Below are 22,276 nucleotides of genomic sequence, written 5' to 3' on the forward strand. Positions count from 1 at the left end.
ATCGTCTTTTATTTAACACTTCTGGAAGGCTTTGTGCCGCAGCCCGCTGCCATTCAGCCTGCACCTCAGCAAGTGGTACTGTGGTGTTGCTGCACCTCTCTGTGAGTGTGGCAGTAACGCTGCAGAGTGGAGGGACACATCACAGCGCTGGCCTGGCCTTGACATTGGGTCAATATTTCAACAAGACATATTTAAAACACACTTTTAATTACTCTGGAGTATATCATACCTTTGTTTTTGTTTTTTTACAGACATCCTCAAAAACTGTGATTTGAGACAAGATTGTAACAAATACACAACATGCCTCGTTTTATGATTACAGTGAAAGCATTCCTAAGATATGTTTGTCTTTGCAAAGCTGCTTGAACAGAAGCAATTAGACAGAGAGGGCAGATAGAACATGTTGTTCATTATACACATCATCTTCTTCTGCACATTCAGTCCCCGGACTGACATGTTCTCATATGTAACAGGATGTTCGGATTTGTATCCCCTTTGAGGCTGAATTAAACAGCAAATAAGCACAATTAAACATTGTAACTTATGACAGCATGTAGGAAAGGAAAAACAGAAGAATTTTCTATGTCCACACATGTTTACGTTTCATTTTATCAATGTTGTAGGTTAGGTATTTTTCAAAATACAAGATACAGTTTGCTTGAGTTTATTCAGTTCCTCCCCAGCACCACAGTATGTTTCTGCCCACTGCTTTATAGTACCATAACTTGACCCCGCAGCCACACTGCACACAACAGTCAGCGCACTCCGTCCAGACACAGTGCTGCAGTTCAGCCAGAGAAAGAAACGGGGAGAGAGGACAAGAGAGGCAGAGAGGAAGCGGTGCAAGAGAACGGAGCAAAACGTTCAGGAGAAGAATGAGCAGCTTGAGAGGCACGCAGCTAGAGAGGAGGAGAGATCGAGGCAGTGGGAGAGAGAGACGGGAGGGGGGGGACGGTGAAAAATGGGGGAAGCCAATAAATGGAGAGTCACCGAGGGATCAACCGGTCTGACGATAAATATGATTAGGCGGAAAACTAGAGACTGACTGATGGAAGGGAATATCGAGGAAGGGAGTAGGAGAGTGGAGGGAATAAGCAAATGGAGGCAAGTGCGAGGAGGAGAGGACAGAAACACAGTGAAAGGCAGCCAGTCTACAAGAATGGGGGAGGGAGGTGAAATCAAGCCTCTCACACTAGTCGCTGTGTGTGGTCTCCTAGCAACACTGTCAGCCACGCATCTCTTCCTTAGCTACTGAATATACACAAAGCAGGACGTCAGCCTCGTCATACGTGATGGTCCCAGGGTTCATCTGTACCTGATCCTCCAGTAACTACATACCTCATGTATCTTAAATGGAGAAACCATACAACCTTGCTGCTAACATTCATGACGTACCGAGCTACACACTGCACATTCTCTGGAGGTAACACAGCCCGCTATTTTGCCGTCGATCTGAAATAGGAAATAGACTCAAAGGAATTACATGAAACTTTCTAATGAATGCTTTCAAAAGCGTTCAAGGTAGATGATCCAGACAAGTGCAAAATATGAAGCATGGAAATTAGGTATATATGTTAACAATCACCACTGGTTCCTCTCAAGAAACTGGCTGTTATCACTGATTTCACCAACCTCTTCATGTGCTGGATGGTCTGAACAAAACCATCAGACAGGTAATAAAAGACTCATTGCTTCTTTCAGACCAACCCATGCCAGTTGTCTATATGAGATGACTACATACCTCAAGAGCAGAGGCTTGTGTGACGTGAGGAAATGCGCCATTTCTTCACCGTTAAACAGTTGGCAAAACGAAACCAGCTTTCAGAAGATAAATGTTGGCCGGTGCTGAGAACTAAGGCCCACAGAGGATTTGTTTAATTCCCTCTTATGACCTTTTTCTGAACATCTGGTTGAAATCTACTTTTTCAAATCCAAATGTACAATTAATTTGCTGTGAAACTCTTAAAGGTTAGTGACTCTGATTATGGGTCATGATAGCATGGTTGTGCTAATAATATTTGTCCATTGATATCAATAACTGAGGCACAATAATGAAGTTTATAAGCTGTATAGTAGTGGAGGGACACTGGATAATAATGTCAAGATTCACAAACAATTTATTTGACTGAATTATCACTTTATCCTTTTTTTTTCCGTTTATGTGCAGTTAAAACAAATGAGATATAATGTGTAATTAGTGTTAATTAGTGAGCTTTAGAGGTACTGGCAGGTGGATTTTCTTACCAACAGGCTGCTGGCTCTAATTTCATAACAGATGTGAGTGATGTGAATCTTCTCATCTAACTCTCAGCAAGAAAGAGAATAAGCGTATTTGCCAAAATATAAAACTATTCATTTAAGCATTTCATTTTTGTAATATAAATATTTCAACCGATTTAAATCAAAATCAAATAATGGACCAAGTACAAACCAGATATCACACACTTTCTGTTTACGGAAGCTCAACTTACAATGAGCAATGCTGTCCGAAACATTTAGTCTGTCGGATAATTTATGTAGACAGGATATCCCTTCAAACATCTGAACAGGGGAACACCGACACCGTCAAACCTTTCCTAACATCATCACCAATATAGAGTTCACCTGTTGTCAGCGGTGCTAAGGTGTCATGATCTAAATATACAGCTCTTAAAGGACACAGAAGTTGCTGCTGTCAAAATGATACCTGACCTTACATTACATTCGCTAAATACTGTGTTTGATGTTTATATTTATGTCTGCTTTGGGGTCTAAAGGAGCACCTGCCCGTCTGGAAAACTGAGTTGAGCTATAAGAAAAAATGATTTAACTAAATAAAACACATCATTCCCACAGGTACTCCCTCGCAAAGAGAAGATAACAGTTTTAATGTCTCTGGTGCTGCTGGCACACATTTTGCACGGGCACTCTATAGAATCTAACTTCTGCTCTTTCAGGCTTAAGAGACAAGTCTGCCTCTAAACCCAAATCCTTGAAAAGCTTGAACTCTGCAAGGCTGACCTGCAGGCCAGAAACCCTTTCAAGTAAAAGCTATTGCTCTGCAGGCTTTCACACACTAGTTAGGACAAAAACAACATCAATCTAACCCTCCCCAACAACAGTCACCTGAGGTAAAACCTGCCCCTGCTCGAGCCCACCACTACAGTGTGCTCGACGATCCAAGCGACCGGACAAATGCTGCTGGTAGTCTGACCTGTCTTCTGTTTGTAACTGTTACTATAGGAGTCCCCTTATCCCCTCTCGTGTCTCGTGCTTTCTGCTCCTCCAATCTCCTCCAAAATTGTGAATAAAGGATATTCCGATCTATTCTGTGTGAATTTAAAATATGGAAGAAAAAAAACAGGCTTAATTGCACATTGAGCCTAATTAATATGCATTTTGAAGTGTGTCTGTGGTAAGAGGAAAAGAAGATTATTCAAATAATTCCCTCATTGTGCATCAATAAACCAGAAGCCGCTACTTTCCCCTTTGGGTTATATGGAGCTAGAGCATGCCTCAACTTTTCTACATGTACTGCTGTTGTGTGCTGAATGCTCTACAATATTGCATTGTGCAGTGAAATGCCTGTGGCTGATGAGAATGGACAGGAGGAGGAGGAGGAGGAGGAGGAGGATGAGGAAGATGTAGAGGCTGATGTATCACTGCAGGCCAGGGATGGAAGGCACATGAGAGGCGGAGAGGAATTTTTGCTGAATTTTTTCTCTTGACCTCTTTCTGAGGTTCTGGACACGAAATGAAAAAAATAATGACCTCAGTATGGAATAAATCCAACCTTAATGGCACGTTTCATCTTCTTTTACAAAATAAGAACAAAAATGAAAAAAACTCCAAAACTCAAACACACTCGCTTAAAAATACATACACAAGACACTTTGCACTCTTTGGATGCTCCTCCTTAGTGTTGTACAAACTGAGTGGCCGCTAAATCTTTTATGGACTGCAACCAAAAATAACCTACAAAAAAGCTTTCCCTGTTCCCCCTTACCCTGTGCTACCAGGACACAGCCTCGAGCCACAACTAACTTGTAGAGATGCTCAATGTTTGTCTCAACTCTCCACCTTATTTGCCTAACAAATGAACCTACTATTTTCAGCATAAGTAAACATCTGCACAATGATTGGATCGTGATGCGGTGACAGCAACCTGCTACCAGGTAAAACATCACAATATGCATCAAATAATGCAACACTTATCATGAGCTGGTGATCTGGTGAAAAATAGATGGCCAGTGGATGACCATTTCCCACATCAGCTTGCCCTTGTCTTCATCATCTTCTGCTGGAATCTGCAGTAACCAAGGTGACCCCCTGCACTTAGCATACATGAACACTTAGCGGGCTTACAGATCCACAAGCCCTAAGACAACACTGGAAACATTTTCACTCAGTCTTTATTGTTTACTTTAAACAGTATTCAGCATTATACATAAGGAAACTATCTTGTCCATCAAATTACCAAAAAAAAGGAAGAATTCACATCGTTTAGAGTCTCTATTTGGTTTGCTCTTTGTATTTGGCTGCTGAAACACAGACTGTGAGGTAAAGCGCTGCAGGGATAAGAGTGAGAATTGAAAAAAAAGGAGAGAAAAAAAAAGGAACTCTCCATGCTCACGCTCGTGCATGAGGGGAAGAGCTCCACTCTGCAGCTGCACACGCTTCACTGAGCCAGCATCCCTCTCTAACCAAGATCTGACTTATTTTACATGTGGATTACCCAGCACAATTTCCTGCCTCCCTCTTAGTTTTTTTTTATTTATTAAATATTTATTTTGAAAACGATCATCAAAAAAATCCTGACTATCTGCATTTATAATATATACTATAATATATTATATATATTATAATATCTGTCAGCTATAAGTGATGGTGCTATAATGCACTATTAAGTAGGACTTCATATTTAGCTCTCAATCTTTACACAGTACATGATGTTCTTGCCTCTTACGGACATGAAAAATGTCTTGTCTGCTTTGACACAGCTCTGCACACACTGTGGGCAACATGCATGATCGCTCTGAGCCAAGTCCTGGCTGAACCAAAGCTCAACCTATTGTTTGATCCAGAGCAGACCTACTTAACTCCATGTGCTTACTGAATACTGATTCTGATGACACAGTTTGGATTTATTTGATTCACCTGTTAAAAACATCATTGCCTGCAGCACTGTAGGCTGTCCCTGTCCTAACATGACAAACCTCATAAACAATTCAGCAACAATTAAGCAAAACCAACTAGCCCAAAGCAAAACAGGGACCAGCTGAACGTCACTGTAAACTAGACATGATTTTCCTCACAGCAGCTTGTAGCGTAGTGGGCTTGACTCGTATCTTTCCAGAGCTATTAGACTTTAAATTGCTTTAGAAAGCCTCATTTGCAGAAGCTGAAAAATGCAAAACGGACACGGAGACTCAGGTAACCCGCTACTCAAAAATCCATTCACAAATTACGCAGAGAAAAATCAAATAAAACAATTACTACACACAAGAAAACATCAGAATTGTAAATCATGTTGATATTGTTCTGACAGAGCTGCTGCTGCACTCGCTGAGCTGCCTTTCTTATGACTGAAAGATGGAGCAGCAGCAGCAGCGTTGGTGTGATTAGCAAAGCCAGGTAGGCCACAAGTGGTCTTCCAACATTTGAATCATCCTACTCCTTGTACTCAAAATCCCCCGACAAGCGAGTCATAGCGTAGGTTGCGCGGGATAAGCACACATACACACACATGCCCACACACACAGCTCACCCACTCATTCATCTCATTACATACAAATCATGTCTCTTGTGGCCCGGCTATTTGCACCCCACAGTGTTCAACAGCATGACAGTAACTCAGATGAAGACATTTTGATGGAATAAAAAAAAAAACTTGTTGATGAAAATAAAGAGTTTGTGTGACAAAGCTAATTGCTGGTAAAGCACACAGTACACACTGCCACCTCTGAAGGTTATTTCATATCTTTTTACATCAGACACCTTCGAGAGTTGTTAGTTAGACATGTCTAAGAGCATTTTCAAGGGTCTGTACTGCAAGCTCAAAAGCTAAGAGAAGTGGTAAAATGTACAGGTCCATTGGCCTTGCAGGTGTGATTGGCAGGTTTTCAGCTCAGGGTCTCACTTGAGCAATTCCTATTCCTGTCATTCCTGCTGTTCGCCGCGCTGACAGTTATGAAATGAAAAGCCACTAACTGGGGCAAATGGCAGGTGATAGCAGATTACGCACTGCAGGGTGTCTGAGTCAGGCAGTGTTTTCTTATATTGTCCTCTTGTGGTTGGGTGGGACGCAGGGCCAAAATAGCAGATGGAAAAATATCACTCACTTTAACAAGATGATTATGAGTCGCGTGTGTGGAGACTTGCTTTGGCCCCGGTGGCTCCCATCCAAAAATGACAGTGAAACACTTGTACAGTCTCACCTCTGCTATATCAGCTGCAAGCGTGTAATTGTTTTTGATGAACCAATGTCTTGTTCTTGGCACCTCGCTCTGAAGCAACATTAATAATTTGCCAGTAATTGTGCACAAAAATGGCAAAATTCTGTAACGTATCAGTCAGACTTTCAAATTCATTTACCCAATAATGAAACTTTTTACAGGGCTACAAATAAAAAAAATGCAATTAAAATAACTCCTAAACAGAAACTGGATAAACTGCGCTTTTGAGAGGATGCTGAATTAGAGTCTGGCCCCCAGAATCCCACGAACCTGAGTCTTTTTAAACCTTTAAACATCTTTGTATTTCAGATCAGTGAGTAAAATGTGTTGGAGTTTCTTTTGCTGCCACCTAGCCAAGCAGCTGTGATTCTTTCCAGCACAATAAAGACTGCTCTGACATTTACACACACACACACACATACTTAGGTTATCCTGCATTCAGATTTGCATTTCTGTGTACACTCACCTATTTCACACATTGTTGCTGAACCCTGAGTTTTTGCTCGTTTACTGTGACCTTTAGGAATGTCGCAGACAATGAACAACCACTGTGAGATACTTCTACAACCATTATGCTCCACATCAGTTTCAGACCCATGTATTCAGGTGACACAGTGGTGACATGTTAGGGCAACAATGTTTGTGGAGCACTTTTCACTGTTTGCAACACACAGCTGCCAGAAAAAGAACATGTTACTGCCTCTTAATGATTTTGAACATTATTCAAGGTCTTTTGAAGGTCCCTGGCGTAATTCCTGCACACTAATGAGAATAGGGACGTTAACACAGCATTCTGGACCACTTTGGTCCGTTTATGCATGCCGAAACATGTATAATTCAAAATAAAGCTACAATGTGCTCCTCTAGTAATTCCAGATCTTGCCAATTACTGTTCTCACATAATGATGCTGAAACGACTTCGCTAAGGGCTTCCTAAGAAGCAAAAAAAACACACAAACATATGTAAACATATTTGCTCTCTGTCCCTAATACTTGCTTGTTTATCCATGTGGAAGACACTGCGTAGATATAGACAAACAGGTGGTGGTTAACATGGCTCGAGACGGGGACCTCTGTGCCAACAAGAGACGAGTAACTGTTGGCTCCTAACTTTATTTATTTTGCATGGTACCATGCAAATGGCTTTGAAGGGTTTAATGAGAAAACATAAGGGAAATGAACAAAGATGAGTTGCCTCAAGGAAATCATTACCACACATCATTACTCTTGACTACACACAGCACTGGAGACTGGCTGCTGTAAGATGCTTACAGTCCAGAAAGGAAGCATTTAAAGGGAGCATTTCATATGAATTGTGTCTGGGTTATTTGTCCATATACATCCCAGACATCCTGCGGTCAGACAAGGGACATGTAGGATCTTTTAAAGTGTGGAGCACCCAACAGGCCATCTGCAGGGGGGGCTCCCAAGTAAAGTACCAAGAGGTCATTTGTGGAGCAAAATAATCTTCTCCTCTTCCCCCAGTGGGTGCAGGGGGAGTCAGTCCATTTACATGTTGCCATGATTTCCCTTTATTTAGCCCCTGCATCCAGTGCATCACATTGAAAAAAGACAAAAGAATGACAACCATTTCCACAGGAGAGTGAGCAATCTGTATGCCTGCATGATATCTATTTAGGGAGAGGGAGTGTAGAGTGGGAGACACAGCTGAAAAAGTCTAATGGGATTCACCCCCCTCCCCTCTTTGCGAGACAGTCTACGAGTTAAGAGGCAGGAAAGACAGAAGACAAAGGGGGATGACATCTAACAATGTCCGAGGCAGGTTTTCTAGGACAGGACATCGCTAGTAAATGGCATGCCCTTTAATCATGACGTTACCAGAGAGAACCTTTACACCTTTAGACGCATTTATAACTCAACACTGTGACTGACTCAAGTTGGTTTGATCCATAAGAAACACAGGGTTTAATGTTAAAGTTGAGGAGAACTGGGGATATGATATGCTATGAACTAAAACCACCACAAATGATATATGAATACTAAATAATTTGAGTCAACAGCAGATGTCATTATGATGATTTCATGTTAATATTCAATACAAATACAATACAAAAAGGTAGTTTAGCTAATTAAATCAATTTGACCTACATTAGTGAAAAATGTCCACAGTTTCTCAGTCAAAACAACTGTCTGGTGTCATCTGTGGATTTCCAAGGAGCTTTGTCAAGAAAATAACTCTGATGATGTCATACTGATGTCATCAATACAAACTAGGGGCAAGAAGTTTACCAGGAAGGGAGTGTCTAACAAAGAGGTGCATTATGTGTAGGATTCAGTCATACAAGGGATAAAAGTTAGGACATGTCTGCCTCTGATCAGTTTTAAACCAGTATATTGTAATGTATTTAATGGAAGTCTCCCAATGTTGTGAAAGTGAAAACAATGGCTGTATTCTGAATACTATGTTCTCAGTTCTTTCAGATAAAAATATGAATCAGCTTTGCTAACTCCTTTTCTAAAAATTCGAAGTGTTATATGGTTGGTTTGCGAGGAAATTTAATAGCAAAAGAAAACAAAGAAAACGCCACCCCTTGGAGGTGTGTACTGCTTTATCAATACATGAACCTACCTGCTGATAAAAAAAATGTCATAGCACTCAACTAATGCCTCCATAATACAATTCCAAGATACCAGCCAACGTCTACACACATAAAGAGGAACAACACAATCTTTCCTCAAAGTCACAGAGCGGTTTCTGATCCCATCACAGATATAAACAGAAATACTATCATTAATATAATTGGAGTTACACTGATACAAGTCATTTTGAAACACAACCGTCATGTGGTCATTATCATTTTCATTATCCATTAATCTGAAAGGTATATGAAATGTCAAAAAATTTAAGTTAAAATGTCTTTTTTTGTCTGCCCAAAACCCAGTTATTCAGTTTACTACATATAAAAAGTAAATCTTCTCATTTGAGAAGCTGGAACATGAGAATATGCAGCATTTTTTCACAATTTTTGCTTGAAAAATGAATGAAACAATTATTCAATCATCAAAAAAGATGCTGATTATTTTTAAATGAATAAATCCTTTAATGGACTTATCTTTTCAGCTCTAGCAGCCTGAATGTTACATACACAACATAAAGTACAGGCGGAAGTAAAGCAGAGTGATGGGAGAGAAAACTTTGGCAAAATTCAATCCAAAACCACAAGGGACAAACTTCAACTGCCTCTGAGCTAAAAAGTCATCTTTTCTACTCAGAGCAAACAAAGCAAATTCATTCTCAAAACAGTTAACCTGAAATGTATCCACTGTGATGATCACGGGCCAGAAGCCGACTTTATAAATCCTTCAACTGATAGCAGTCACTCACAGTGCTCACATGCTGCATGTCTGCCTCCCTCATTTCTGATGCCATCTCTCTCTGACAGAGCTGAGAGAATCAAGATGGTGAAACCACAGATGGAAGAAGCACATGCTCCCCCTTTAAAGAAAATAACAATACACAGTAAAAGCCAGACAGACATGTCCACAGCGGTAGTGATTTTACAATAAATAGACCTGCACAACTGGTCAGTAGTAGCCATTTGTATTACTTTTACCAACCTATTGACCTGCTGCTGCTCAAACTCTATAGAAACAACCTGTGCTCCAGGAAATCCACATCCAAAAAAAAACAAAACACAAATCCATTACTGCTCATCCAGACAGGGGTATCCACTCAACTAGAGAAATGGGCTTATAATGTCAGCATCTGCCACGTGTGTCGCACATCCATCAGTCCCGTGTGGGCCTTCCCTCACCCTCTCAGTATATTTGTGTATTCAATCTTCCAAGTTGAATTTCTCATCCTTTTTGGAATCAGACACGACGTACAAAGCCGGTCAGAGCATCTGAATCATCCACTTCCTGGAGAAAAGCTCAAGTATAGTCAGAATGCTTTCTCCTTTATTGAAAACACTAGTCACTTCTTATTCTTCCTACAAGCTCTGCCCAATTTCATTAACGCTTAACCAAAGTCTGTGGTTGGTTTTCATATATTTTAGAAGCTCTACATTATGATTTAGCAGGATAAATCCTCGAGGAATAAAGGTTTCAAATTTCATTTATTTCCACGCACGGCACAAACCGACCGAGCTGCCACACAGAGTTGCTGTTTCCCGACTATAAAAGATTTCTGGACTGGATTTTGGGACCACCAGGTGAGCGACGACACTTGGCGACAGCTTGTGCGAGCCCTGGTTTTCTTCTGCATTCAAGACACGGTGCACAGTATGTGTGGCTGCCTGCACTCAATGACCCCAAAGTCACAGCTGCTCTCACCCATCCCTGCTCTGCTCTATCTGTACCAACATAAACCAAACAGCACAAGAGACAGTCACACCTCACATCCACTTTATCTGCATCCGTCAGCCTAAGCAAGACTTGTGAATTTTGTCATATTCAGCTCCAAGGTCAAGCGAGACTGGCTGGTAATTAGTTTCATTTTTTGTTTCAGTTCAATTTCAGGCAGAAAGTAAAGTATCACCATCCCAAAAAGAATCATTATCTTTCTATATTCACTCTGGGGCTCTGCAGTTTTGCGATCCTTTGACATTTTCATGTTGTATTTGTTTGGTAATAGATAGCCTACTAACTGACATGACTGCTTCTGTCAAAATAAAATGTCCACTCAGTATAGATATAACATCCCCTGCCAAGTCTTCCCTGATTCTTCTTCCAAGTAATATCGGAAGAGACATTAAAGCCAGTCAGGCAGAGAAACAACTGTACCAAACGCTTTCATTCCAGCAGCCTAATAAGTACTGTTTATTGAAATTGCTAAAAGCATGTGGTGGAGAGGTGAGGAAGAGAAAAAAATCTCTCAGTGTGAGTGATGCTCGTTTTGAATGGCTGTCACGCCCGGAAAATGGGGGTGCAGGGGCGGAGGGGGACAAAAACAGTGTTGACTAACCTTAATTTCACGTTGAATTCACAACCCCTCGACCCTTTTGGATCGTCTTATGAAGGATCTAAGGTGGGATACTGCGGCACTTTGTTGGGTATCTGATGGGCTTTCCTTTTTTTTTTAAAAAAAAAAAAGAAAAAGAAAAAAAAAGACACATCTGATGAACTGGCTCCCCTCACCCAGACGCCTGCCTCCCCGCACCTCAAAGACGCGCCACCACATCCTCACCTGGCTGCGCACAAACACACACACACACACCACCAGTGTATTCACAATCAGAGTAACTACCGCCCATTCACACACACACACACACACACACGCCATACAACCTCTGCTATACTCTTATTATCCGTAAACATGCAGATGTTTTCCATCATGGCCCTGCAGAACGAGCCTCCTAACGCTGACACCGCTGTGGTGTAGGTGTCTGATTAATAACGCCGTGCATGCTTCCAGCATCACCAGTCAGCTGATGGAGGCTTCTTGTTTTTTGGTGAAATATTTATAAGGTCTTGTCACGACTGAACTTAAACACGGGCTGTGGGTTACAGTGCGCGGCGGTCCTCGCCGTTATCTTTACATCTCTTTTGTGTTTGTGGCTAAAATACAGGCCTTATATTCACCGTCACGGGCTGCGAGGCTTCAAGGTTGAATAATTTGGCTTGTGAACACACGGCGGCTCACTGTCAGCCTTGGATTTCGTGAAATTTACGCGTAAAAATGCCATCAGGCCCGACGTCTCCTCCGCAATACAGCCTCATATTTTCTGCTGCTAATTAGGCAGACAGTGCATTTTGACTATGACAGCTGGTTATATGGGCTAGATGATGTAAGCAACTCATGCGGTGATTTATGGAGCAAAACATAATATTAATGAAGGTGTGAAACCTACCTTAGTAACCGGGTAGCCTATGGCTGGCGCAGAGGCAGACTATGCCGATATCCAGTTGCCCAGGCTCGTAAAAATCAGACAACAACAACACCACGCCGGTTGTTGATGACACAGCTGTCTTGGTAGACGGGAGGGAAGGAAAAAAACGCTTTCCCAGATGTGTCAATTGACGTGGAAATGAAAAATCAGTTATTCAGACGCATATCACCGGAATGACGCCTTTTCTTGACGTGAAAGGTCTTCCATTTTTATGATAAACAGCGCACTGTTACTACCGAGGCTCGGTGTAGCCTGGCCGGTGTGAGAACTGATTGAAAACCATGATGCAATTCAATGCGACGTTACAAAACGGTCCTCTGCAAACACTCAGGTGAAACGACATCCTCGTGGGCTTCAAAAAAGCCTCCTACACGACCTCCGCAAAAGAAACACGCTCTCGGTTCAGGCATGAAGAGAGAGGGGGAAGAAGAAAAAACCAAAAAAAAAAAAACGTCAACACAAAAATGCGCAGATATCCGCGCGCTGTGTTGGTTCACGCGCTGGGCATCCTCGCGCCGTGTTTGCATCCATATTCATATTCATACAGGACTTCCTGAGAGCGGAGCGCTGGTTGTTTTTAGAAGAAGAAAGAGGGAAAAAGAGAGAGGTGGTTTTGAGTCCAACTGCAAAGAGAGGCTGTTATCTTCTTCTTATCAGCCGGCTGACATGAAATCCTCCCTCCACCACTCACATTTAGCAGGAGATTCAGCGGCAGACTCTTTAAATGTCCGGATGGATTGTGGATAAAAGTGGCGGGCGATTTCTTTTTTTTTTTTTAAACTTTAAACAACCCGAACAAACATTTAGTTATCAAGAATACCAGGATAAACAGAGACTAAGCACAACTGTCACATAGAAGTGTATTATCGGAGCGTTAGGGGATAAAATACTATTAAGTATAAAATGCGCTCGAAATAAACCCATGAACACCACGGACATAAAGTAGGCTAAGCCGTCATAGGAATATTGGTATGACATTTTGTTTGGACTGTGTCTGGGTGACCACTCATTTCAATGACAGCTTAAAAAAATAGAAAATAAAATGGGATCTGACTAAGAAAGTGCGGACGTGACTACTGTTGAGTCCATATAAAGGAAAACACTTTTTCTTTCCCTTTTATGGGGGTAACCTACTAACCTTAAGTATATAATTGTGGTGTTTTTTGGGGGCGAGGTGTCACATGACAAACTAGCCAACACATGGCCTGTGTGCAGTAGCCACGCCCCCTAACGTCTATGGGAGATTGTATAGGTGAGGACAGCTGAGCCAGTTAAAGGTCCAGTGTGTAACATTGAGAAGGATCTATTGGCAGAACTGGAATGTAATATCCATAGGTATGTTTTCATTAGTGTATAAACCCCTGAATAAAGGAGTGTTTTTGTAACCTTAGAATGAGCTGTTTTTTTCTACAGATGCTGTCATGTTGAACTGCCATGTTTGTACAGTATCCCATAAAAAAGACAAACCAAACTCTGGCTCTGGTTATAGGACCCTTCACATGTTTCACATCCACAGTTTCTCATTCCCAGGCCGTCAAATAAAGATGAGAGCTGTATTCGGTTAGTTGTAATCTGAAGCTTCACCACTAGATGCCACTAAATCCTGCACACTGGTAAACACTGAGTTTTAACAACCAAGTAAGAGATTAGGAGTGATCCCTCTTGACAAACACAGCCTACTAATCATGTAGGCTATTAGCAGAGGAATCTTTGGACTGTCGCTGCTACAAAGAGAGCTGTGCACTGTGTGCAGATATCAGAGTATGAAAGTTGAAGTCCACATCTAAATAGTTGATGAGTCAATGATTGATTCAGCTTCCCTCAGAGATTGGTCAACGTAATTTAAAGTAGATAACCGAATGAAGACATGGGACACAATTGTCCACACTATTACTGTGCTGGTGTCTGGTGCAGCAAGCCCAAATGTCCCACCTGGTGAGAGTAGTCACTAATAAATGTAAGTCCAATACATAATAACTATAAATATGTTTAATACGTAATAAGTTTAGTACATACACAGTACTATACCATATGCTTATTATCAACAAATAATATTTATTGTGATTGGCCATTATCTAGTATTAAAGCTGTAGGGTATAAATAGTCCAGTCTGTATTTACTTTTCTATACATATTCTAAAATAAATCAGAATTGACTACTGCACCAGCTAATACCATTTGATTTTAAACACATACACACACAGGTGTTTTCTCTTTCCCGATTGGACTTCTTCTCAGGACTGTGTGGGGGCATGGACAATTTGCACTTGACTGGCATCTCCCTCACACTGCTGTTCAGTTTGTTGCACCTGTCAGGGCGAGACAACTTACACTGTCACTACTCTTATTGGCTTACAGAGGTTGGCAACATCCCATAAGTCCCAGCAAAGCTCCACCCAACTTCAACCTGACTAGAGAGCTAATCATCCAGGGTAACTGAAAACACCTGTGAGAGTAGGTAGGACCTTTTAATTCACAGCAGACATTTTGACCTGTCGAAGCAGGAAAAGCACAGGTGTGAATAATAACATTAACAAAGACTCCATTGAATTAAGTGTCCCAGTAAGTCAGACAGCATGCAGCAGGAATTGCGAGGCTGTTGCTACTGTTTCCTCACTCAGTTTCAAAATAAAAGCCTTCGACTGGTCCAGGCTGCAGAATCCCTTCACTTTCAAAAAGGCTTCTATTGTAAAACATCTGCAGGAAGTGATGAGTTTCCCTAACAGCAGCCTAACACAGAGAAAGCACATGGAAATGATCCACATTTATCAGTGATCAAGAACAACATTTCTTATTGGTTATTTCTGGTAGAGAAAAACTCTGACGAACAACAGTAACTGTACTGTAATATTGATCCAAATCACTTTAAGCTGAATAACAGCAGCAGAACAGATTGACACGCAATCTTGTTGGCCAATAGAGCAACCAAATGCAAAAGAGACACCACACATGACATGATTTGATAATGACACCATTGCAAGTCCTCCAGAGGACGCTACACAGATCCAATACACAGAGTATCTAACTATAAAACTATGTCACGTTTATCTCTGACATTGCTTGTGTGTCAAAGTATCTGGGGAGTGGATTTGTTATCAGTAAGCTTAACATGATCTGGTCAAAGTGCATCCTGCATTGTGTGCTTTTCCTGAACTGGTAAATCTGCATCCATTCAAATTAACATTGGAATAAACTCTGAGAAGGTAAAGTATGATGTTTTATGCTCAGCGGTATAACCATAAACGTTGTTTTATGTTGTTTTAATGACTTTTAGCCAGAGGTGTTTTGTGCTCATGCAAGCTTGGTTGACAAGTTTTATTTGTAAGCAAATTAAAAACCCCACTGTCTTGGTTTGCCTGTCAGCTTGTTCATAAGTAAGTAATTTCATCAGGCTGCTGCATGGCTTGCAAGTTTTTAAGACTATGACTTCCCTAAAGGAAGATTAAGATCACAAGCTGAAGTGCTGATTACTAATGGAATCTGATCTCTATCATAAAGACATCTATCATACATTTAATTATTAGCTCAGATAAAGCAACTTTTGTCTTTTCTACAGGCATTAATTATAGAACTTATATACCCGTGACCTTTACTGAATGAAAGCACAGTTTAAAATGTTATTAACCACTAAAAATTGATGGTATGGCCTCCAGGTTGCAGGAATGACTAAAGAAAAAACTCAGTGGAAGGAGTTTTTAGAGGCAGTAAGTGTTCTGCAATGGGTCCTAAGCTTTATCTTCTTAGGTAAGATCCCACTACCCTTAATCTTTATGAACATGTATAACATGACTTTAGAAAATAAGTCAAATAATATTTGCTATAGCTTCATTAGCTCACAAGCTTTTCACTGCGTCTGTAAAACAACACTGTATTCATTAATATCTTAACAATTCAAAATATTTTTCAGGAGTGGCTTGTATTATCTTGATGGTGTATCTGATGTTCACCTCACTGTGGCCGCTCTCCACTCTGTACTTCATATGGATGGTGATGGACTGGCACACCCCTGAAAGAGGTAAAGAAAATTACACAACTTAAGTATCCATGTAAATCAAAGGATCATGCACATATACACTCATTTCTAAACTATTTACTAATGACAAGCAGGCTCTGAAGTGTGTTCACACTGGAGTTTATTTTAAAAAGCCAGTATATACACTAAATTATTTTTATTGTGTTGTTGATGGACTATTTCCATCAACGACATATTAAACTCCCCATGATGAATATATATCATGGGGAGTTCCTAACAAACGGAAAACAGCTGTGTGAATACCTCCAAAAACATAAAGAACTATAATATCATAGTTTGATCCTTTCCTGTTGGTATAAAACATTGCTCATACTACATACTGATGTTATAGAGTATATGCTATGTGCAACAGGTCAAAAAATAAACTTTAAGAGAGAGCAAAGATTTATAGTTTTTTTTCATTTGTTTTCTAAAGGATGTTTCATAGACATAAACGGTTTGAAATTTTCTTTCAGCAGTTCTTCCAGTTCCCTTGTGCATTGCATTGTGGGAGACCAGTGCCCATAAACGGTACACTCAGGCTTTATCAGTGTGTATACTGACTCTTTTGACTTTATTTGGTCACTTTTCCAGTGAAAACGCACTACGTACTCAAAACCTGCTTAGAATCAGTTGTGTACTATGTAGTTTGGACACAGGCCATGTTGATTTTAGTATCCTACAACAATACATAGTACATAAAAGAAACTGTAGGCTATACAGTTAGTGTGTAGTGTGAAATTTGGACACACCCAGTGTCTCTAAGATTTCTAATGTCTCCATCAGGGGGCAGGAGAACAACATTCGTGAGGAAGTGGAGGGTATGGGAGCACTTCAGAGATTTCTTTCCAGTCAAAGTAAGTTATACTTTGTATCTTGAAATGCCTGCATTACATTTGGTGTTCTTATTATCCGATTTCAGACAATTTCAGACAAACACATGGATGCGACAGTTATTTAATGATGACAGGACACTGTAGTAGAACTATTTTAAAATGTTAGCTCTTAAAAAACAAAATGGTTTGTGTACAGTTCATACAGAACAACTCCAATATCCTCTCAAATCTTTTCAAATTAAATTTTTGTAAACAATTAAGGGTAAGAGTCTGTACTCATTGTACTATATACATGCTGGGAAGTATAAAACACTGATATTTCTTTGTATTATATGCTGAGATTCTTTATTAACTACAGTTATTGTAATAGAACTATATGATTAAAAACCTTTTGTAATGAGTGTTTAATTTTGGAAGCATTTTATCGACATTGCTTTCATCAGTTCTCCCATTAAAACACCTAAAAGAACCAGTTTTTGTCGTTTGTTTTGTTGTGTTTTTTAATCTCTCATTCAGTGAGATAATGTACAGCTGAAGTGGGTTTGGTTTTATGGTTAACAGCAGAGATTGACTTCAATCAATGACTAAATCCTCTCGTGTCAATTCTTGCACAGTTGGTGAAGACAGCCGAGTTGAATCCAAACAAGAACTACATCTTGGGTTGTCACCCTCATGGTATCATGAGTGCTGGAGCCTTTACCTGCTTCAGCACAGAGAGCTGTGGCTTCACTGAGGTGTTTCCGGGCGTGAGATCCTCCCTGGCGATACTGGGAGGACTTTTCAGGATACCACTCTTTAGGGAGTACATAATAAGTGCAGGTATTTTAAAACATGCTCATCTCAGTCTCAACTTTTGACATCAACCATATTTAACATGTAAGCCTTCCTGTTCTTGTCTTTATAGATCCCCTCCAGTCAATTATTAAGACATAATACAAATAGTGTGCCTGGAACAATACACACATCTCGTATTTTTCCCACAATAAAGCATGTATACATTTCCACATTAAAATCCTTTAAAAGGCATCTGCTCCTTATACCTCATTAATATTTCATTTTTGTTCAACTTTTCCTGCTGGATACAAGATGTCGCAAGTTTCTACATCACACTAGTATAAGTTGTAAATTGGACCAGAACCACAATCTCCATCAGTTGAACTAAACTGCTGTTACTGTCTCACTTTGTCTGATCAGGTCTTTATCCAGTCAGCAAACCGAGCCTTGCCCACCTCCTTTCAAAGAGAGGCAAGGGTAATGCAGTGGTGATTGTGATAGGGGGCGCTGCTGAGTCTCTGGCATCCTCTCCTGGACTCAACACAGTGGTCATGAGGCAGAGAAAAGGATTTGTAAGGGTGGCCCTTGAGTTTGGGTGAGAATACTGTTAAAAACACACAGTAGTCAGTGTGTATCATTGTACTCACATGTGACCAGCAGCTCACTACTGGACACACTGATATTATCTGTGATTATCTTCCACAGGGCTGATCTGGTGCCTGTTTACTCATTTGGAGAGAATGAGCTCTTTCAGCAGGTCATTTTCTCTGATGGTAGTCTAGGTCGGAGGCTACAGGACCTGTTCAAAAAGATTATGGGTTTCGCCCCATGTCTATTTGTTGGTGAGCGTTTGGCTTTCATGCCCTACAGGATTCCGATCACCACTGTTGGTGAGTATTTCATTATTCTGTATATAGGCCTAACTTGCTGCACCGAGCCCATTTTATTCTAACACTCTGTTTCTTCCAGTGGGAAGTCCGATCTCAGTGCCAAAGTGTGTCATTCCTACAGAGGAGGAGGTCGACCACTATCACAGACTTTACATGGAGGCCTTGTCCAAGTTATTCCATGAACACAAGGTCAGCTGTGGACTTTCTGAAAGTCACAAGCTTCAGATCATTTAGACATTTCTCTTCCACACAAACTGTGTAGCTGGTTTTCTTTGCTGCTTTTAGTGTGGCTCATTACAGTGTGGATCTGCCCATGCTGTACGTTCTGCCTGTATTTGAAATTATTTAACATGGATGTTAAATAATCATTAAGCTGTGACGCCCATTGTGTGGGAATGCTGTTTGAAAAGCAGTGAAAACACTGATGATGTCTTAGTAGGCTATATTTGTCATGAACCCACTTATGGATTTGTGTATTTCTAATACAGAATATCTGAAGACGTGTTATGAAAAGGCACCATGCGCCAAATAAATTATTTCTTATGCCAAAATGTGTTGCATTTGCATGAATTATGTAAATGACACCCCAGCAAGAATGAATACAGGTAGTGTAAGAACCAACTTCAGAATAACTTTTTCATTTGTAAGTGGTTTATTTGTACATTACTGAAAATATTAATTATTTCTTTCACCACTGCAAGGATTCTGCAGATTTCTAGTCAGCAGCTGTGTCAACCTAAAGGGCCTGAGGACACATGTAATTCAATAGTTTATCCAGTAGAGGGCAACCATTTATTTGTCTGCTTCAATTCCTTCACCAGGGGGGTTTGGGGTCTCCAAACATCTGTCCCAGAAAAAATCATGAGCACAAATGTACAACACACCACAACATACTGTTAAAAAATAAGATTTCTATTAATCTACAACATGTAATTGTTGTAGATTAATAGAAAGATTAATGTTCATTATCAGACCCCCACACTGACCTGTTTGACGCTAACCATGATCCCAAGTTCTTAAACGCAGACCTGACCACAGAGGGATATGAGGAGGCGTCTGGGATTCATTTCTTAGTTAGTATCTTGTCTTTTTAAATCTACAGGCCGCTTTTCTGTATCATTTGGCTGCTCTGGTCAGTTTTAAGTCACACACAATTAGATTACATTTGATAAATCATCAAATACATATGAATAAAGTTAGATCACATCTTTATTGAGGAATCAGTTTACAACAAATGTTTGTTCTGGTTGCACGATAATTACCAAAAAAATATTAAGGAAAAGAAATAACCTAATTACTACAGAAAGCAAGCAGAAAAACACTGGTACAGAGTGGAGACTGAAAGGGCAGAGTGACTTTCTAAAAGAAGTCCATATCATCTGGTGCATCCAGGTCGCGATATTCAATGATGTTGCGTGGGTCACCTCGGGACATTCTGAGATGGTTAAACAAAAAAGAATAGAAATGATCGTAAAAAGAGGTTCAAAATTCTCCAATAGCAAAAAAAGCCCATAGCAAAATAAAGCTCACACGTACAGTGGTCTCACCTGATGTTGCGTGGCTTCCCCAGGTAGCCACCTTGTCCGCGGAAGTTGTCATAGTTTCCTCTGCCTCCTCCATATTGGTTGGGGGGGTAAGGAGGTCCGCCTGTTGAAAAGAAGGTGTCAAAGTCAACACAACGGTAGCGGCTCGACTGAAAAACACATTTCAAAGTATCGTCGTTTCTAATAGCATACCACCATAGCCCATCAGTGGTGGACGAGGCTGTCCGAAGACCATTGGACCCTGAGGACCTTGGGGAGGAAACGGCATGCTGGGAGAAAGCAAACCTGTAGAATAAAAAATAAACTGTTTATATTGTTGTCGAACAAAATATGATTTCATTATCTAACCCATGGTGCACCACTGTAAGCTTTATTATTAATGCTTCCAGTTCTGTATCTGAGCGGAATAAATGTTGCGCCGACCTTGACCTTGTCCTGGAAGAGGAGGAAGCTTCATCTCTGGGAGCGATGGTCTCTTGGCGTCCATCAGGAAATTGTTAAAGAACGTCACTTCCTTTTTCACCTCTTCAATTTTGTCGCCGTGTTTGTTCAGGATGTGCTTTCGTACAAACTCTGGGCCCTTGAAATTTGTTAGAGATTGAGAAAGTCCCTCAGCACTGAATGACGATGCACTAATGTACATGTCCTCACAAAGAAATGTGAAGAGGCTTAGTCGAAAACATGTCAATATGTTGTACAGTCCAAGTGCTCACCTTAAATTTCTTGCCACTTAGTGGGCAGAGCCATTTGTCCTTTCCCAGCTCTTGAGTGTTAGCAGACACAAACTTCTCCACCTCATCCTCAGGATCTTTGCGGCCCATCTTTGCCGCCTCTTCCTCAGAAAGGATTTCTTTTAAACTAAACAAAGGACTCAGCTTCTCTTCCATCATCTTTTGCCATTGTTGCACTGTTTGAGTTACCAGGAAAATGTGACAGGTGTTAAAAAGGTTATAAGAATGATTTAAGGTTTTTACGTACTCAATACAGACTTTAACTTTAACCAATGTGTCATTATACAAAATGTATTTTTCCACAGATATTACACATATTTTTAGATACACAATACTACAACTTTTGAGTTATATTGTACATTGTAAAGCACGTAAAATACATAAAAAGATCCAGGATGTTTAACTGTAAGAATCTGTGCAAAATAGTGTTGTAAAACGTAATTCAAACACACCAAAATTATTAACTAGTAAGGAGCTACAATAGTACATACATACATTCAACTCCAGAGCTCCAAAGCTGAACAGGAACACATTTATGCATCAAAGCTTCTCTTGTACAATCAACATATTTACTTTCTCTCTTCCAAGTACACTCGTCCATGTTATGACACAAGGGAAACGCACTGACCTTCTCCCTGTGTGATGCGGTTAGGAGGGATGGGTCCACGTACATGGATCATGCCACAGCGATTGGGCATTTCGTCCTCACTGGGGTATTCACAGGTGTTGTAGTAGTCAATTGAATGGACAATACGAAGATACAAAACCAGACGATCCAAAACCTGGAACGAGGTGAATGGTAAATTTCATAAAGACTGAATGTAGATATTTGATTTACTACTACTTTGACAATAACAGCACATCAAGGATAACAATAAAGCATTGTTATAATACAGAATTGTGCAGCATTTGTACTCATAACTGCAAAAGTCAAACCTTAGCCAGTTTGTCATCCCTCTCCACAGTCGTCTCTGTAGGGTTTCCCTCCTTGGCGCTCTCCTCAGGATCCATCCCACTCCCGGAGCCTAGGAGCTCCTCCTCCTCAGCACTCACCTCCTCTATCAGGTAATCTGTGATATTCTTCAAGATGGGGTTCTGAGCTGGCAACTTTTGAAATCACAAACCACACATGAATTAATCAATTCAGTGACAGCAATTCCATGTGAGAGCAGTCTGTTTAAATTGTGTACACACACACACACAC

At 40.6% G+C, this 22,276-nt stretch overlaps 2 protein-coding genes across 4 annotated transcripts in view; one reads left to right on the forward strand and one right to left on the reverse strand.

Annotated features, from left to right (window-relative positions):
* The first annotated feature begins 14,993 nt into the window (after window positions 1-14,993).
* On the forward strand, window positions 14,994-19,348 carry mogat3b (monoacylglycerol O-acyltransferase 3b). Its single transcript, XM_035666733.1, has 8 exons — window positions 14,994-15,488; window positions 15,939-16,029; window positions 16,193-16,300; window positions 17,084-17,154; window positions 17,748-17,952; window positions 18,328-18,502; window positions 18,613-18,797; window positions 18,877-19,348. Exons 2-8 carry the CDS (start codon window positions 15,948-15,950, stop codon window positions 19,029-19,031), a joined length of 981 nt encoding a protein of 326 aa, XP_035522626.1. The 5' UTR covers window positions 14,994-15,488; window positions 15,939-15,947; the 3' UTR covers window positions 19,032-19,348.
* A 640-nt stretch (window positions 19,349-19,988) lies between these two features.
* The window catches only part of srrt (serrate RNA effector molecule homolog (Arabidopsis)), a 7,631-nt gene continuing 5,343 nt past the window's right edge, over window positions 19,989-22,276 (reverse strand). For 2 of the 3 annotated variants that reach the window (XM_035666038.1, XM_035666039.1), the window contains exons 14-20: window positions 22,009-22,179; window positions 21,701-21,854; window positions 21,055-21,248; window positions 20,765-20,921; window positions 20,534-20,626; window positions 20,345-20,444; window positions 19,989-20,232 (exon numbers count right to left, since the gene is read on the reverse strand). In XM_035666038.1, the coding sequence (XP_035521931.1) occupies window positions 20,157-20,232; window positions 20,345-20,444; window positions 20,534-20,626; window positions 20,765-20,921; window positions 21,055-21,248; window positions 21,701-21,854; window positions 22,009-22,179 (945 nt within the window). In that variant the 3' untranslated portion in view covers window positions 19,989-20,156. Of the gene's footprint in view, window positions 20,233-20,333; window positions 20,445-20,533; window positions 20,627-20,764; window positions 20,922-21,054; window positions 21,249-21,700; window positions 21,855-22,008; window positions 22,180-22,276 lie in introns of all 3 variants that reach the window. The other variant, XM_035666040.1, reaches the window with a different exon arrangement.

The sequence above is a fragment of the Morone saxatilis genome, unplaced genomic scaffold (assembly GCF_004916995.1).
Source record: "Morone saxatilis isolate NCDOM2014 unplaced genomic scaffold, NCSU_SB_2.0 Contig20, whole genome shotgun sequence".
Lineage (NCBI taxonomy): Eukaryota > Metazoa > Chordata > Actinopteri > Moronidae > Morone > Morone saxatilis.

Bases quoted from the DNA above. Each gene is read 5' to 3' on its own strand.
- mogat3b (XM_035666733.1), top strand. From the start codon at position 15,948: ATGACTAAAGAAAAAACTCAGTGGAAGGAGTTTTTAGAGGCAGTAAGT. The intron at 16,301-17,083 runs GTAAAGAAAATT...TGTCTCCATCAG, and splicing joins CTGGCACACCCCTGAAAGAG to GGGGCAGGAGAACAACATTC. The intron at 17,953-18,327 runs GTATTTTAAAAC...TTGTCTGATCAG, and splicing joins GGAGTACATAATAAGTGCAG to GTCTTTATCCAGTCAGCAAA.